At 42.5% G+C, this 17,825-nt stretch overlaps 3 protein-coding genes across 3 annotated transcripts; 2 read left to right on the forward strand and 1 right to left on the reverse strand.

Annotated features, from left to right (window-relative positions):
* Positions 1 to 351: 351 nt before the first annotated feature.
* yju2 (YJU2 splicing factor homolog) lies at positions 352 to 4,572 on the reverse strand. The gene is made up of 8 exons (XM_069152624.1): positions 4,434 to 4,572; positions 4,000 to 4,100; positions 3,333 to 3,477; positions 3,061 to 3,195; positions 2,796 to 2,977; positions 2,043 to 2,193; positions 1,422 to 1,593; positions 352 to 802 (listed from the first exon to the last, which is right to left on the reverse strand). Exons 1-8 carry the CDS (start codon positions 4,455 to 4,457, stop codon positions 681 to 683), a joined length of 1,032 nt encoding a protein of 343 aa, XP_069008725.1. The 5' UTR covers positions 4,458 to 4,572; the 3' UTR covers positions 352 to 680.
* A 2,040-nt stretch (positions 4,573 to 6,612) lies between these two features.
* Positions 6,613 to 8,125, forward strand: cart1 (cocaine- and amphetamine-regulated transcript 1). Its single transcript, XM_069152628.1, has 3 exons — positions 6,613 to 7,103; positions 7,286 to 7,366; positions 7,631 to 8,125. Exons 1-3 carry the CDS (start codon positions 6,969 to 6,971, stop codon positions 7,736 to 7,738), a joined length of 324 nt encoding a protein of 107 aa, XP_069008729.1. The 5' UTR covers positions 6,613 to 6,968; the 3' UTR covers positions 7,739 to 8,125.
* Positions 8,126 to 8,452: 327 nt separating this feature from the next.
* Positions 8,453 to 17,372, forward strand: LOC138200140 (microtubule-associated protein 1S-like). Its single transcript, XM_069152618.1, has 10 exons — positions 8,453 to 8,637; positions 9,827 to 9,922; positions 11,291 to 11,373; positions 11,909 to 12,046; positions 12,476 to 12,986; positions 13,087 to 13,173; positions 13,833 to 16,339; positions 16,524 to 16,665; positions 16,801 to 17,012; positions 17,217 to 17,372. The coding sequence occupies exons 1-10, from the start codon at positions 8,475 to 8,477 to the stop codon at positions 17,370 to 17,372; spliced, it is 4,095 nt and encodes a 1,364-aa protein (XP_069008719.1). The 5' UTR covers positions 8,453 to 8,474.
* Positions 17,373 to 17,825: the final 453 nt, after the last annotated feature.

Consider the following 17,825-nt stretch of genomic DNA (forward strand, 5'->3'; position numbering starts at 1 on the left):
TGTGGAGAAAAAAAAAAATAAACACAATGATTATTATTAGTGAAAATACAAGTATGTAAAAATACTCCATCATAAATCACAATCGATCTGCGGATTATTTTCTCGATCAATCAATTAGCTGTTGGCCTTTAAAATGTTAAGAAAATCGTCACCAAAAAAAAAACGTGACCGGTGTTTCCCAAAGCCCGAGGTGTTGGTGTTTTGTCCTGACCAACGGTTATACATCCAAAAGATAATCAGTTCACAATTGTGGAGAACTAAAGGAACCACAAAATACACGTAATAAATCGGGAGTCAGAGAATTTCAGCATTGATTTCCATTAAAAAAAATAATAATAAAGACTCACAAGGTACAAGGGGTTTCAGAGATTTTAATAAACGTTCAAATATATAGATAATATTTTTAAAGGGTAAATTTGCCTCAAAAATTCAAAAAAACAAATTCTCATGTAAATTCTACATCACAACAGGTCCATTCTTCTGCGGATCTGCTAAAAGAGTTTTTGTTACACTGGATTTGGAAAGCTGACGATACAATCCCTCCTAATAACCGCCTGCCAACATACACAACAAACTGGTTACATATGATTTCAATGTCTGTACAGCCTTACAAAAAGTTCTATATCATTATATTCCTTTCTGTACCATTTATATAACTGCGTGTCAGTCATGTCTTCTTGTCATTCACTGTCATTGCTGTCACTGTCTGAATACGCCCCCAGCAGGCTGAGCGATGACGAGCCGTTTTGTGTGGTAACGGGTTTAGAAGCTTTTATGGAGTCAGCCGTCGATGCCTTTGAATCTGTAAAACAACATACAATGACTGTGGCTCCCAAATCAGAAGAAAACTTTGCATTAAAAGGAAAATTCAATAAAGTTAAACCGATAAGTCATCCGTGTCTGCAGGAAGCAGCTGGAAAATCTGCAGCTCCATCATTTGACATGTACAGCGATGTAGCTGGTCGCCAGAAGAAGTAGAGGTTAACTGAGCCGTCTCTGTTGACAGGAGGCCTGTTCTCGATATTGTTCAAAACCAAAAGTTGTTTGCTTTGCTTGTACTGCATGTAGCTACGTTTCCAACAGTGGAATGGCATCCAAAATATGAATGCAGAGAATTTTATGGGCGAAGACGCATTTTACAGTGTTTTGGCTGACTCAGATCTTCAGAGGTGTTTATCAGAGCCAGTGTACGCAGTCAAAGAAATGCAGCAGAGAAGTCACTTCTGCAGCTGTCAATACAGCAAACACGAAGGAACGTATTGCTTCAGTGGACATCCACATAAAAAGTGGCGAATTTTCACTTTTAGGGTGCAAACACAAATATTTGGTGATGGAATAAATAAAATAAAGTACCTAATAATTAAGACTTCAAAACAATCAGGCCATAAGGTCATAAACTGTATGATATACTGATGGGTTACCTGTTTGTGAGGCGGGAGCTGCAGTCGCCACCACTGGACCGGGCTTGTTGACAGTTACTGCCGGTTTCTTTCGCACGACCAGGGAGCCGAGTGCCGCTCCGCTGCCCAGCGTCCCGACACTCCTGTCCCATCTCGGCAGCTTGGCCTTCTTCACGCCTCCAGCGGAGGCTCCCTGTGGAAACACGGCATGAACCAACCTGCTATTTCCTGCTCACACATGGCTTCTGTTTAATGTTTGTTAGTACAGGGAAAGGAAAGTTTCTATAAATCTGTTCTTAAGACTACTTAAAGGCCCTTTTTTTTTTTTCCCACTTAAATGACATTTAAGAAGTATTTATGAAAGCTTGAAAATATGAAAGTGAGCTTGCCACAACCCTAGCACACTGTGCAGGGTGCACTTGACTTTGATCAATGTCAGATGGCCAGGATCGTGAAAAGAGCCCAGTATATTTGTCGCCAAACTCTATCATAGAAACAAGAAGTAACAGCCGCACATTGATAAAAATTTAATGGGGACAGGGCTAAAATCTTAAAGATGAAATTTACGCAATTATTTGTTGATAACATTTGAACCCAGTCACTTACATGCACACTTTCTTGAACATGGTTGGCTAAACATACCTGTGCCTCAGGTGGTTTGTCAGTCGTGAGGATATCTGTTGGTTTGTCGGGGCTGGACTCCTTTGTCTGTGTGCTGCTGCTCGCCTCTTCCTTTTCTGAATCAGAGTCAGAGTCTCTGAGCCTTTTCACAAGAGCACGGTCCAACATCTCTCTGTAAAACAAGCCACACATTTGAATGACTTCTGCTCAAGAGTTAAGGTAGGTAGGTAGGTAGGTATTTACTTTATTAATCCCCGAGGGGAAATTTTTTCGCTACAGCAGCATACAGAAGCAATAAGACAATAATAGAAATAATAGAATAAAACAATAGAATAGAATAGAATAATAGAAAAGCAATAAAATAGCAGTAAATAGCAGTACAAAATATAAAATGCACAGTATATACAGTACATTATATATCTATATATATTATATACAAACAAACCAAGAAACACAGTCAACATATATATATATATATATATATATATATATAGTACAGTATATATCTATATATATAATATACAAACAAACCAAGAAACACAGTCAGCAGTGTTATTGTACTGTGATGGATTTTGCCAGAGGTGAGTTATTGTACAGTCTTATTGCAGTGGGCACGAAGATTATCAGAAGAGTACACATGAAAAATAAAACATATTCAACTTAATGCATCAGATACTTTTTTTTACAGTAAGTGTTGATTCTAATAAATAACATATTTTATGTTTCCGTACGCATTTCACTGTCCATTTTTCTGTGTGAACTTTCCTCACTCACTTTGTTTCACGCTCATCCTCTTCTTTCTCCCGTTCCTTCTCTCTCTTCTCGATGTCTCTGTATCGGTCGATCATTCCCTCAAAGTCCACCTGGGCCTGCCTCTGGTTCAGCTCCTTCAGCTCCTGGAGGTTCTCCAGAACCTCCATCTCCAGCTTGGAATCTTTTGTGCGGTTCTCCAACACCTGGTCAAGGATTTGGTGACCATCAGATCCTCATTCCAAGTGTAAATTAAAGTAAAAACAGTGGCTGTCTCTTAAACACTGACCTTCATGGGGTTGTTCAGTTCCTCTTCTTCCCTCTCCTGCTGGATTCTCTTCTCCTCGTCCTCAACAAGTTTCTCTGCCTGGAAGTTTCGTGTTGCACCATGCTCCATGGCGTAGTCTGTGTTCTCTGGGTCAGTCTATAATCTCAACATGATACATTTAAGCGTGAGACATTGTTTTCATGAATAATATCATAAACGCGTCTTCAATAAAACAACATAAACACAACTTTAGCTTGTCACAACTCTGTGACAATCGGAGCATTAACTCTCACCTTAAATGTAATTTCAGCAAGACACCGAGTACATTTGATGTAGAAACGGAAGATCGGGAGTCCCATGTAGAGCTCATTCTGAACCGTCTCTTTGCGAGCATTGAACTTCTTCCCCTTGTAGATGTACTCGCCACACGTTTTACACCTGCAAATTAACAGACAGGTCATGCTGATGATACTAGCACCTCACCCATGTCAGTATTATTGAGGGAAATATTAAATACATAAAGAGCACATAAAGAATAATGTCTTTTATGTCTGTGTCATGTGTTGTATTGGCCTCAAAAATTAAACTTACTCGTCCAAAACATGGAACATTTGGGGTGACATGTTTACAGGTTAGAAACTTGGTGACTATCCCACGAGTATGGGGGGTGGGGGCAATTATAATAATAAAAGATTTACATCATCCAGTTCACTTCCTATTCTAATACCTGCTTTTTGGGAGAAACACTGATTACGGAGTGAAAGGATGAACCACCTCAGTGAATGCACATTTTCCCCCAAGAGATCGAGAGTCACAGATTCTCCTGTTTAAAACTGTCCCCTTCACCGAGTTACTATTTAATACTAAAATGTAACTAAGCATGCGAGCTACTGGTGAATGGCACCAAACGGAAGTTGAACTTGAGAAGCATTAGACAAACATGGATGCTGACACGCATACCTCATGTTGAATGGCGCCATCAATCTGACCACATACTGACGATCTTTGGGGAGTTTAAGCTTTGGGATTTTGGATGGATCGAAATCCGGAGGGTAGTATTTCTGTGGAGAGCAAAAAAAAACAACAAAACAAAACAAAACAAAACAAAACAAAAAAAAAAGTGAGTTAGCTGCTGGACAGCCTCAACTAAAGTAAATCAAATAATAAAAGTTTGATTTGTATGCTTTAAAGCTACCAGATAATACGTTTTGCATGTTCGGTATGAGCACTTAAAACAAAGCTACCTGTTAAATATTAAATAAAAGCTGGTAAATACAATGAAAACACGTCACTCAGCCAGCTACGTTGCTAACGTTAGCCTACTTGGTTCCGTCATGGCTTACAATTTTAAATCGCACCAAAATGAAGCACACCCTTGGTGTTCAGATACTTACATTCAGCACTTTTCTTTCGGACATTGTTGCTTTTGCTAGAAGTCCGTCGTGGAGAAAGAATCCTTGAAAACAACCGAACAAGAGCTAATTCTCAACACTGCCAGAAGAGCTGCACTTGTAAACTTCCGGTTGCTTCTTTAATCCGTTTCCGCTCGTTCAATTTGCGGTGCTGCCCCCGCGCGGTAGAAATGAGTACCAAAAAAACAACAGTGAACGGTTTCATGAAAGCTTTATGGGATGTTTGAGAAGAACAAACCCCTGTCAGGGGAATATGTAGGCTATAAAACGCAACTAAATGAAGACAGAAAACAAGAAGCTTAATTAAAATAAAAATGACTTACTTAACAGATACTATTTCATTAATATGTACTATTATGTGTGAATCTCTCCTTTAGCAAGTTTAAATGCAGCATTGTGAAAGGACCTCCAGGTGAGCTGCTGTGTAAATTTATAGGACAGATAAATAGATTATTTGAATTATATTCTATGAATAAGATAAAGGTGTGTGTGTGTGTGTTGGAGGGGGGGGGGGAGAGGGGGTCACACTGGTGGGGACTCGTTTTGTTATTTAGATCTCCATTAGCAGTCACCAATGTGAGTGTGACCATACAAAAAAGTACGACAGTGATCTAATTTCATAAATACAAATCGGACAAAAGTGACAATGCATAAGTAATTAGTATCGAATTCATACATACACATAAAACTGAGTGAGGTGAAATAAAGCAAGATCCTCAAAACCTCTGAGTTCTGTTAGTTGTACCTCACTCAAATAAATGTGTTCGTCGTCCTGGTTCCTAGTCTGTGGAAATGTCTCTGCATGGAACTTGCATAAGCAAACTCCCTGGTGTGTTTTAAGTTGCATTGGAAGACCCTCTTTTTTTCCAAATGTTTTTGTGTGCGAGTCATGTACACGACTTGGGTTTGTAATGCCACTACCTGTTTTGCTTTTTATTGTGCTGCTGTAATGTCACGTTGTGTGATTTACTCATCTTTGTTCTTCTAACCTTTAATTCTCTCTTCTTTTTTTTTTTTAGATGTATAGATTGTTATATACTATGGTCCTAAATTCATTCTGCAGCATAAAGAACAGACATACAAAACTATCTTCAGCAGGAAGAAGAACAAGGAGGGATGTAACAGTTGGTATGGCCCCCAAAGAGCCCTGATTTGAATATCATGGCGTCAGACTGGGATTACACAGTGAAAGAGGAACTGTGGCACGATCACCAAGATACTTGGTGCTGTTCCAAGCCAAGTGGGAGTCTTTTTTTAAGACCTTGTTACAAATCCATGAAGGAGTGATCAGTCAATCAGATGTAAAATGACATGTCATGCCAGTGTCATATAATGTACGTAAAAGGCACATTGACTCATACAGTCCGCATTTCAGAATATCTATAAATCTGAAAGTTTATGTTGAAATATTTAGTTTTTGTTTATACACACATAAACACTGATAAAAATAGACCTTGAAATTGTATTTTTCCATTAGATGAATTCAACCTGAGCGAGTCATAAGCTTTGACCACTGCCCTTAGTTGCTGTCTGATTCCATCTCTCTTTTTCAGGGGATGGAAGAGGATATCATGGCCGGCGTGGTGGATGAATGGCTTCTCAGGGTCGATGGGATTTGTCAGTGATGTGGGCTCTCTGACATGGTTTGGTGTATAAACACAAGCCTGTCAGCCATGCACATACATTTCCTTGGAGGGGGTGGAGGAGGGCGGTAAGGTTATTCCTACAAAGGGAAATTGGATTTTGATCAAAGATTGTGTTGGTGGGTTAACCTGAGGTTAGATTTCAGCTTTATTGAACAGTGGTGACATAAGATGATGGGCAGAATAGTAGAAAAAAAAAAAACAGAAATGTTGACATGATAAATCCATCAACAAGAAGTAGAAGAGAGCATGACTTTAGGTTTTAGATAACTGTGCAATGTCTTTGTCATTTGGATTTGAGAGCTCCAGATTCAGATACAGTTTTGTTCAGGAGAGCTTTTGTGTATGAGGCGAGGTCTCGCTATGAATGTGACACATCAAAATGACTCATCATTGAGTCAGATACACGTTTAACTGAACAGGATCAATGTGCACACATTAGATAAAAAAAATTAGGGGGGGAAAAAAGCTCATTGCAAAGGGATTTGTGTCACAACAGACACAGATTGGAAGACATAAAAGTGTCGGGGGGAAGGAGTGTGATTTCTATTAAGCCTTTAGATTACTCTCACAAATATGTTTTCTCAATTGCAATTCCACCTTTAACCATTTTTTTTTATTTAATCCGGTCAGGTCCCCTTCCTGTTAAAGATACAGAGGTGCTGAGCAGTGTCACCCATGTCACCCATGTCAAAGTTTCAATGAATATTTCAGAGGCTGGCTGATGTCAGCAGCATCTGAAAAGCGCCTATAAAAAGAGCTTTTCTGGACAGGAGACCTCCAACTGGCTGCGCGTCAAGGAAGCTTTTACTTACTTCCCTCTTTTCTCCACCCGCCGAAGAGAAGGACTCCCCCTTTTTTGTGTTTCAGAACCATGGTCAGCGCACGGACTCTCCTCCTCGCGGTCACCTGCTGCTGCGCCTACCTGTGGCTCGCTCGTGCAGAGGACTCCTCGCTGGAGACGCGCTCGTTGGATTTCCCCCTGAAAACCCAACAAGAGAAAGACCTGGTGAGAGATTTTGTGGGGGCGAGGAGGGTAAAACGTGTCATGTGGAATAACTAAGGACACTGGTGCTTTGATTATCTGGAAAATGCATATTCTTCCAAATTATTTTATACCACAAACCTCAACCACACAGTTGGACTTTGTTTTGTACTCAATTAACGTTTCGGCATTTATTTCCTGTGCAGATTGACGCGCTGCAAGAAGTTTTGGAGAAGCTGAGAAGCAAAGAGATGCCCTTAGAAAAAAAGCTCGGCTGGTTGCCCTCGGTGAGTAAACACAATTAGAACTCTTAAAACACCACATAAACGTGTTTGGTTACATTTCAGAACAGCTAATTGGTTACTAAATCAACAAGGAGGTTGTTATCTATTTGCGAATAATCATAAAAATGCAGAGGGTTTTTAGAGATGTGTCTTTTGTGAAACCCACACACATACGTATTCCAGTTCAGACTGATGCTTAGGTCTACATTAATGTGGTAAATTTCCCCATATGAGCTCGCAGTTTAATAATTTACGTTATCGTTTCAGTGTGATGCAGGAGAGCCGTGCGCCGTGCGTAAAGGAGCGCGTATTGGCACGCTGTGCAGCTGTCCTCGAGGGACTTCCTGTAACTTCTATGTTCTCAAATGTTTGTGAAGGAGAAAAAAAAAGAAAGAGAAATGACATAAAAGTTTAGGTGTTTGGAGTGATAAAAATGATGAATGTGAGATATGACAGGGAGACCTGCTACTGTTGTCATTCTCTTTGTGATAACAAATAAAAGGCGATGTAAAACGTGAAGTTTTTCGTTTATAAACCTGAACTGTTCTGAATAGTTACAAAGTGTGCATCTGTTTTTTTGTCCGTCCTTGTTTATAATCGTGTCACAGGGGGAGTAATATGTGTGGGATCGTGCCATTATGTGAAATACATTTTGAATGTAGTTTTTGTCATTAATGCCGTTTTAATATGTTTGTTTGTGGAAAAGATAAAGGTTTCTAAATATATTTGTAAGATGAAAAGTTCAATAAACTTTAAAATTATGTTGTGCGCGTCCGCTGCACCATCGTTACAAAAGGGTGGGGGGGATATTTAATATGTTGTGCAGTATCATAAAATATACATCACACATCACCTAGTGGCCGATGAGCTGCTGATTTTAATTTTCATATCACTTGTTGGTAATTAATTTAAGATTAAACTGCTACCCTAGAACAACGAAAAATAATAATAAAAAATAGATCTTTTTGCCAGGTTCCATCAATAATTCAGCCTCATCCTACACATTCACTGATGCACGGCTGCATTCCAGCAGACCAGCTGTCATCTCCCTGTAATAAAAGGCGCTGTCAGGATTTTTCAATGACATCATATCCAAGTGCGAGTTTCCAACATGGCGTCCAGCCGGGTGCTGGAGAGGGAGGTCCAGGAGGAGCCGCGGCGCGCTGCGACCGCAAACCCCGACTTCTGCCTCCACAAATACTCCCTGCTCATCATTATCGGACGGACGGCTCGCCTCAGACAGACTGAACACATCAGCAGGGAGATTGAACGAGGTAGGTTCATCTGGTGCCGCTTCTTACAGCCACTGTGTGCCATTTTGCTTCTCTCTATACGGATAAAAAAAAAAAAAAAAAAAAAAAAAAAAAAAAATTATAATCCCTGCAAGTTCTCGTCGCCTAAATCAACACTGGGGATGAAACCCCAGACCACATTGCAGTTTATGTAATTCTATCCACCCTACTGACCGAGGATGCGTCATCTGGCGATACTCCACCATCAGCATCACCTCACCCCTCGGGCCACATTATAATTAAAAGCAGGAGCGGGTGGTTTGCCTTTCGCCTCAGTTTTGTCGTTATTTAAGGATCAAGCCTTTGAGGAAATGTTGCAGGTAGAATATTCAATCAACACATAGCTACTTGTAAACGATGTTTCATGAACCTTTGTGCTTTACGGCAACTGTGGATACAGAGATAGCCTACTGTAGGCAGACAGTACATGATGATCCATTGCAGTCTGTGTGTTACTGCTGTTATGTGCAAAAGGAAAGAACTGTAGTGCATAAAATGTCTGTAAAACAGATCAAATGACAGATAGCCGAGAAAGAAAGAAATGCATTTCTCTCTATAGCTAACTGGGCCAATTAACATTTTATTACCTTCTGCATGGCTCCAAAATGTCATCAACTTTTCATGAGCCAAGAAAAACAGCCCTGTTTTCTGCTTTTTGAAGGTGCATCCCATGTAGGCCTCCATCTAACGATTATTATCATTATTGATAGATCAATACTTCTGTTTTTCATGTTTTTTTTTTCATAAAAGGCCAGTAAATACTGAAAAATGCCTGATTTAATTTCCCAGACCAAGGAGACAGATTTAGTGTAATTGTCTTATACATATTGTCTTATTATCATGTGTGTAAACAGCTGGATACAGGTAACAGACTGTTTGCAGGTGATTACTTGGATGTAGAAAGGCTACAGTATAATACCAGCCATATGTGTGAAACGGGTGACGTGACATACCGGTGTGAAAACTTTGCATTAAAGGAAATGTAAAGGGCAGAGTTGGGTAAAGGTTTTCAGTGTTTTAGTCAAATGCATTATGTTTAAAATGAGTATTACCATCAATTATCACATTTGCATTCTATAACCTTCATACTTTTTTGATTTGTGAATATTTGAACAATATGTGTTGATTGTTTATAACAGTGCACCTTTTGATAATATATTTATGTCATTAGGTATTCGGTCATGGGACGTGGACTTAAAATCCTGTAACCTGAACCTCTATCTCCAAGAATTCCTCTCTCATCACACAGCATCTTTCAAGGGTGCAGGTAAGATACTTTGCGTAAATTGAAGTTAAAATCTAAATCTTCGACTTCACAGAAAGCCCCCCCATCTCCACGGTAACACACCAACTGAGCCGGCCTAGGATCACTGAGGAAGGAAGGAAGGAAGGAAGGAAGGAAGGAAAGTGGAGGAGCAGTCAGGCGATTGTTAAACATGGGTGGGCCCCGAGGACAGAAAACAATAGAAACCTTGCAACCAAGCCGTGCCACCCCTCTCTATCGCTTTCTCGCTGTGTGTCTGTGTGTGCCAACATTTAGTATGCAGAGCCAAGGACAACAGAGCACTGGGAAAATGGCTAAAGGCAGACAAACATCAGTGTCAGACAGTTGTGTTCCAGCTGAGCTGTGAGGTGAAGTGACGAACACAGACAAGAACAAACATTTCTCTTTCTGAGGAGGACAAAATGGCACCCAGAAAGGTTGCCTGTACTCTGCGTGGTAAATACTGCTGTAAAAGCTGTTCTAATAAGACCGTGCGTGTTATTTTGAGTGTCAAAGGATTTGACATTTTGTAAGAGAGTGGGTGCTCTATCTAGGCGACGCATTTTGGGTAATGCATTTATTGCCAAACGTTACAAGAAAAGATTAATGTCACTCACAGGCCTTCCCACTTAATCTGTAGCTGAAACCTGCAGCTTGTTAGCTTAGCTTAGCATTCAGACTAAAAACAAGGGAAAACTGCCGTCTTAGCTTTGTTCAAAGGAAACTAAAGTCACCAAACAGCAACTCCGAAGCTCACAAACGATCACGTCGGCAAAAAAAAAGGAGTAAGTTGTTTACATGATGAATCACAACGTTCACATTTCAAAATGTGCATGTCATTGTATCACAAGACCGAACTGGCGAGCATAAAAATGAGAAAGATGTAATTCAGTGAAATTGCTTGTACGGAATAGAGATTGGTTTTGTTTCACTTTTTTTTAGACAAAGACAATGAAACTTTTGTTCATATTTGGGTCGTTATGTTCCAGTTGGCTGTGTTTGCGTCTGTATCCTTAGATGTTCTTCCGAGTTCCGCTCAGACTGGACTTCCATTGCAGATTGAGTAAACTTGGCATCTCATCCTCAGACAGTCCATCTGACTCAGCTGTTCCACTCTTCTTCCTTCCCTTTTTTTTTTTTTGGTGGGAAGGGGGAGCGGGGTTGAGTGAGTCAATCACCCGAGTGGTTAGCCCAGTTCCCTTTCTCTTGGACTTCTTTGAGCTCCCTTCCTATTTGCTTCTGGCTCCTCGCTCGCTGCTCGGATCTGTTGGCTTGTTTCCCTCAGCTTTGACTTCCCTCTTCTCTTGTTTGTTTCTGTCTGTCTGTCTGTCTGTCTGTGTGTCCTTCTCTTCCCATCTATTGCCTCTTCAGGGCAGAAGTGTCTGCGCCACAGTACCAGAGTGTTGGACACTCAGGTGCTGATCAGTCCATCTCAGGAACAGGTTCATTCAGAGGTGAGAAGGAATATCCTGAATAGGCAGTTGCTCGAGGTGTTATTTTTTTAGTTTTTTTTTTTTAAGGATAATTTTAAACTAAAATATAAAGTTTCCAAAGTCTTTTAAACAGAGCTGAACCTCAATTAGGAATTATTGATTTATTCCTTCCCATTTTAAAGCAGTTCAAGCAGAAATTTGATAGAGAATTATGATTTTCATATGGCTACAGATAGTTTCAAACAAAATATATACAATACAAGACTTTACATATAATTATAACAAGGGCTGAAACTACCGTGTTTTTATTGTTCAATCTGCCAATTTTCTCACAAAATAATCAAATGTCCCCATCACAATTTTCCTCAGGCTAAGCTTCTTTTGTTTGTCCAAAATTCAAAGAGAATTAAATCGGTTACTTTCTCAGCTCAAAAAGCTTCAACGTTTCATGTGTACTAGGCAACTCTTTCACATTTAAAATTTCTCTACTGCTGCCGTGTTAAAGTTTGAATCGTGACAAACCTGAGGCTGATTGGTACATCTGTGCCCCGGTTAGGTGTTCGCTCTGCTGTCCAGGGAATCGGCTCATAAGCTGTTGATCTTGGCTGGTCTGAGTGTGGAGGAAAGCGGAGACCTGCTGTTTCACAGAGGGCTTTTCTCACCACACCAACTGAAACAAATACTGACAGAGCAGGTACGACTGTTATTACATCGCATGTAAATGTTCAGATTTTTAAATTTTGGTAGAAAATGTAAATGTAAATACGCTTACTGCACAAACAGTTAGAAATTTAGATATTTAGACACTGTGACAGAACCAAGATTGCAACAAAACCGATTATTATATCGATTTGTACAATCTTTTTTTTTTGCTCGTTTAACAGTCAAAACTCAAATCTGTTTAATTTACAATTGCATATTTAAAAGAAAAATTCTCATAATTGTGAAATGATGACTAATAAAATGTCTGGCAATTTGGCTTGAACTATTTGGTTTTAATAATCGGCAAAAATCTTTGATAAATTGACAAATTGTTTCAGTTAAAGTTTGTTTTATTGCTAAACTCAGAGGATGAACTTCTGCTTTAAGAAAATAAAATCTGTGTATTTATCTCTGTCTTCAGTTCCTAGATCAGGAGAGCTCTGCCTCCTCACTTACCTCCTCTAAGATCAACCTGACGCTCAGCTGCCCCAACATTGGCCAGTGGAGGGAGATTCTCTTGGAGAACCAGCCCCTGCAGGGTCCTTTCACGCTCCACATTAATCCCCCAGAGGTGCTGCCTGCCATGGAGGCTCTGGGGGAATTCTCGTCCCTTGTCACCGGTACTATTTGCCCTCCTTCCCCTTTCGACCTGCTGCCTCCTCCCATCACTGTAGGTTTCCTCAAGCTGTCCCGTCCCTGCTGCTATGTGTTCCCTGCCGGCCGCGGTGAGTGCGCCTTCTTTGCTGTGAACGGCTTTACGATGCTGGTGGACGGAGGCTCAGACTCTCAGGCCTGTTTCTGGAAGCTGGTTCGCCACCTCGACCGAGTTGATGCAGTTTTGTTGACGCACATCGGGACGGAGAACCTCCCTGGTGTCATCTCCCTTCTGGAGAGGAAAGTGGCCGAGCAGGAGCTAAGCATTGATGTCAAAGGTAAAATAATAAAGTTATTTTCGGAAATAAAGGGGAAATATTCTTTTTTCCAAATACATATTTCAAATTGTGGGTCTTTGTATTCTTTATTTTTGCACAGATGACTTATCCAAGAGGCTCATCTCTCCAGAGCTTGGAGTTGTGTTCTTTAACACCCCCAGCAGGTTGCAGGTGGAACAGCAGCAGTGTGAGTGATGCGTTAAAACCATGGATCATAAAAATGTATAGGGCTTGTGGATCTGAGAAGTGAAGCCAATGCAATAATGCTTTAGAGTGCAATACAACTGAAGGCTAATAAAGGCTGGCTCCAAAAAAAACTCCAGCTCCAATAGACTCCCATTCAAAAACCATCAACTTATCTCATACAAAGTTTGAGTGTTTTCCACTACTCATCATGATGTTCTTCTAAAAGTAAATCCATAATTGGCATGCCTGGGTTGCAGTCAGGTTTTCTGTCAAGGTTGGTGGTTATAGTGGCCTTAGGTTCTCAGTCTGTTCCTTCCCTCGCTTCTCCCCAGCTCGTTCAAATATGATCACTACCAGCACCAAAAAGCCAAGATGGCGACGGCCAAAATGCCAGACTCATGGCTTCAAAACAGCAATTCACAAACCAATGGGTGACGTCACGATGGCTTGCCACTTGCCAGTTGGACAGAGAATATGGGCTAGCATCCCTCTTGTTAATGACATAGATGTATCCAATATCATTGGCACCGATTTGTTTTTTTTTGTTTTGCCCTAACTAATGAGTTGCGTGTAATCCAACCACCTTCCGGAGGGAGGAATCCCACCTGGACTTGTCACTGCAAAAACTGCCAATATTAATTACAATTCTTCTCCTTTCAGGCGTGGATAATGTACTGAAGAGCACACAGCAGGCAACCGTAACCCTACAGTTGTTAAAGAAGTTAGACATCAGGCCACAACCACTGTTTCGACCACAGGGAGTCCCCATTGAGTCACTAACGCTGTTCCAAAAGATGGGAGTGGGACAGTTGGATTTATACATTCTCAGTCCAGGCAAGAACAGCCAGGAGTACCAGACTTTCATGCAAAACTGGCCTGATGGAGTGTCATCAGCATCAAAGTCCCAAACTCTCCCTCTCACTGCTTTGGCCTCGGTGTCTGCCCTGCTTGTGTGGCATCCGGCATGCCCTCAAGAGAAGGTTGTCAGGGTGCTGTTCCCTGGCATTACCCCACAGGTGAAGCTGCTGCAGGGGCTGGAGAAGCTGAAGGGGCTGGCCTTCCTCCAGAAACCCACGGTGACCACTGGAGACCTCGAAAGGCTGGGGGAGGACAAAAAGGCCAAGAGGACAGAGAGCCAGGACAGTTGCAAATCCCAAGGGAAGGAGGGAACACCCAAATACGGGAAAGAGCGCGGAGTTAGAGAGGAGGGTAAGGATGTATCGCTGAAGGAAAAAGGAAAAGCATTAAATGGAGTTGGTACACGAGATACTGATAAAACCAAAATCAAAGAGACAGGCATAAAGCATAAGGCGGCATTGTCAGAGAAGAATACCTCCAAAAAAGGAGGAGGGAAGGATGGGAAAAAAGAGGAGAAGACTGGAAACAAAGAGGAGAACGGTGTTCCAAAGAACGATCAGGGGAAAAAGAATGGTGTCGCGTCCAAACCAAAGAATGAAAATAAAACAAAGCTCAAAAAGGAAGCTAAAAATGACTCCAAAATAGGAGAGAAGAAAACAAGAAAGCCTTCAGGAAAGGCAGCAAATGCCGGCAAGAAGGTAAATGTAAACGCTGAATTACCAAATAAGAATACAACAAAACCCGACACTGGGGCTGAGTCAAAAATCCCAGAGCCAGAGAGCCCTGTTACCAAGCAGCAGGATCAAAAAATGGAAAAGGAGTTGGAGGAGAACCCCTGTGGCTCCAAAACGTCTACCCCTGAGGATATGACAGCTGATTTTCTCAGGCTCCGGGAGGAAACTGAACTTGAAGAGGTGGAGGTAGAAATAGCAGATAAAGAAAAGCAGAAAAGCAGCAAGTTTGGAGATGAAAAGCATCTCGAAGGCCTGAGCAAAGAGACATGTAAAGAAGCCACTGAAAGATCAGCGGAGGAAGCTGCAGGTGGTCTAAAGATAATGGGAATACAGAGTGGTGATAACAGAGTGCAACATATGCCTGGGTCTTGTGAGATCAGTGGTGTGGATCAGTCTGGAAATGCTACCAAACCTGAAAAAGTTGTAGGATTTCCATCTCCGCTGAACAAGACGCCAAAGGACGAGAGCGCAGTCCAGCTTGACTTAACCCCAACGGAGTACACTCTTCTGGACGGGGCTTTGAGACACAGCCCTCCCTCGCGATCCTCTCCAGAGAACCGGGCCCCAAACAGCCTCGACGAGGAGACTGCAGAGACTGTAGAGACAGCCTCCCCCGACTCACGGCCCAACAGCGCAGGCCACACTCCTTACTGTCTGTCCCCAGATGATGTGTGGTGCAACAGGGCCACTCTAAACAGGCTGCAGGCCGGGATGAGTGACTTAGATTCAGCTGATGTCAACCAGACAAATGGGTCATCCAGGCAAAGCGAGGGGCAGCCCAAAAGCGCTTCAGAGTGTCACACAAACCCCCGAGAGAAGCATCTAAGTTTCCTCTCTTTGGGTCCATTAAAAGAGGGATCTTCAGACCTCTCTCCCTCTGTGGCCACCACTACCACTACACACTCCATGCCAGCAGAGGTGAGCTCGCCTCAGTCAACAGAAGTAGATGAATCACTGTCCATGTCCTTTGAGCAGGGACCAACCAGTGTGAGCCAGCGAGAGGGAGAGGACACCCTTCACCAATCCCAGTCCAACGGAGGTCATTTTGTGTCTTTATCCATGAAGAAGCCACCGAGATCTTTAGGTCAGGGTTCAGAGATGGGGCGACCTGTGGCTCCCAACACACTTCATTTTGAGGCGTCAGCTCATGACGTGGACCTATGCCTGGTTTCTCCGTGTGAGTTCAAGCACTTCAAAGCGCCTGACTCCGGCTCAGGGGCCAGCGAAGCCTCCAGAGGAGCCTTCACGCCACATCATCACGGCAACAATAACAACCCCAGGGACACGTCACCCAGTGAATCGAATGCCCCCGTCTGCACAGAGGACTGCCCGTCCACCACAGCAGATGGAGCTCTGGACTCGGATGAAGATGAGTCGTGTAGTGAGACATCCAACTCCCCGCATGACCTCCACCCCAGTCAGGCTCTGCCCCCGGATCCTCTTCCAGCCCCTCTAAGGGACAGTCCGCCCCTGCCTCCACATCCTGACACCTCTATGCCCGTTCCTCAGTCCGACTCCGATGCTCATGGGAAGAGAGCAAAAGCCACTGGCACCCGAGGGAAAAAAGTACCAGGGGTGAGTTTGTCACATTAGCATAGATGCATATGAGCTAAAGTCCTGTGTGTTTAGGCTACATCTGTTTGTGACTGTTATTATATTAAAGATTGGTATACTAACATTTTCCCAATCCACTGTAAGGCACCCACACGAGTAAAATCAAACTCTGAACCATGTAAACTATTTCACTTTTCATCACCAGGCTATTGAGGGCCCTCAAAAATCAGGCTCAGGGAAAAGCAGGACAGGGACCCAAAGTGGAGTCACAAAGGGGAACGCTTCTTCTACTCGTACGCCTTCCTCCGGCGCTCGCTCAGCATCAGCAAAATCCCCACCCAACACAGGTATGAGGTGTGAAACGTGAAATATAAAAAAATGGACTTCCATGAATCTTTCTCTTACCCTTTAACCATCTGTGTACTTTATTAGCGATCTATCAGCAGTGTTACAAATAGTTTCTCCTCTCCCTTCGGTCACAGGCTCCAAGTCTGTTGGTGAAATCAGTGTGTATGTGGACCTGGCCTACATTCCCTCTGGAGCCTCCTCTCCTACAGTCAGTACGGACTTTTTTAGGTGCGTTCGATCTTCGTGCTATATAATCAGCGGCGACTGTCCGGAGCGGGAGGAGCTGCTGAGGCAAACGCTGGACGCTCTGCTGGATGGCAAGATGTCCTGGCCTGACACTATGCAGGTAGAAAAACACAACGTTAGATTCATACACAGTGTTAGTTGTTGTCTTACACAGCAGTTAGCTCCACAGAGACTTCTGCAGCACTCGTCTGATTTCTTCTAGATGCTGAAAACATCTGTCAAATCCCAACATGACGACTTAGAAACTGCTGCCATGGATATCAACAAATGACTGTAGGTCACATGTTCTTTTGTGTGTCTCCAGGTGACAGTGATTCCTACCTTTGAGTCGGTGTCGATGCAGGAATGGTACCAGCAGACCCTGGACAGACAGAAGGAGCTCGGCATCACCGTCCTGGGATCCAACAGCACTGTCGCCATGCAGGACGAGACCTTTCCTGCCTGCAAGATAGAGTTCTGAGGCAGACTTGGAGATGCAGCCCGCGAGTCTGAGGGTGAATATGATGAAACTGTTTATGTGAGAGAGAACAAGTGAGAATTGAAGGATTGACAGAAGCAGAGATTGAGAAACAGCGATTATGGGGAAATGTGCAGCGCCTTTCTGCACTAACACATCTGGGTGGATAATATGGGACGTTCACCCTTAATGGTTTATCACGTCCTTTTGGGCTTTTTTTTTTTTTTTTTTGCACCAAAAGGCCCTTATTTCTCCTCTCCCAAGGAGAACACACGTCCTCTTAGGGGAGTACTGCATGATATTTTTGACCCATGACCCTGTGCAAAACAGGAGAGGCGATCGCACTGGCTGCAAGAGACGCATGTCGGCCTGCAAACACGTAGATTTACATTAAAACTGATGCTGTAGATTACATAAAATAGTACACTTGGTGTTAAAGGCACGATGTGTGGGCTT

The sequence above is a fragment of the Embiotoca jacksoni genome, unplaced genomic scaffold (genome assembly GCF_022577435.1).
Source record: "Embiotoca jacksoni isolate LCO1_2020_lvr unplaced genomic scaffold, fEmbJac1.0.p SCAF_18, whole genome shotgun sequence".
Taxonomy (NCBI): Eukaryota; Metazoa; Chordata; class Actinopteri; family Embiotocidae; genus Embiotoca; species Embiotoca jacksoni.

Bases quoted from the DNA above. Each gene is read 5' to 3' on its own strand.
- LOC138200140 (XM_069152618.1), top strand. From the start codon at position 8,475: ATGGCGTCCAGCCGGGTGCTGGAGAGGGAGGTCCAGGAGGAGCCGCGG. The intron at 13,174-13,832 runs GTGAGTGATGCG...TTCTCCTTTCAG, and splicing joins GCAGGTGGAACAGCAGCAGT to GCGTGGATAATGTACTGAAG. The intron at 16,340-16,523 runs GTGAGTTTGTCA...TTTCATCACCAG, and splicing joins GAGGGAAAAAAGTACCAGGG to GCTATTGAGGGCCCTCAAAA.
- yju2 (XM_069152624.1), bottom strand. From the start codon at position 4,457: ATGTCCGAAAGAAAAGTGCTGAAT. The intron at 2,978-3,060 runs GTCAGTGTTTAA...ATCCTTGACCAG, and splicing joins AACTGAACAACCCCATGAAG to GTGTTGGAGAACCGCACAAA. The intron at 803-1,421 runs GTAACCCATCAG...GTTGTTTTACAG, and splicing joins AGCTCCCGCCTCACAAACAG to ATTCAAAGGCATCGACGGCT.
- cart1 (XM_069152628.1), top strand. From the start codon at position 6,969: ATGGTCAGCGCACGGACTCTCCTCCTCGCGGTCACCTGCTGCTGCGCC. The intron at 7,104-7,285 runs GTGAGAGATTTT...TTTCCTGTGCAG, and splicing joins CCCAACAAGAGAAAGACCTG to ATTGACGCGCTGCAAGAAGT. The intron at 7,367-7,630 runs GTGAGTAAACAC...TTATCGTTTCAG, and splicing joins AGCTCGGCTGGTTGCCCTCG to TGTGATGCAGGAGAGCCGTG.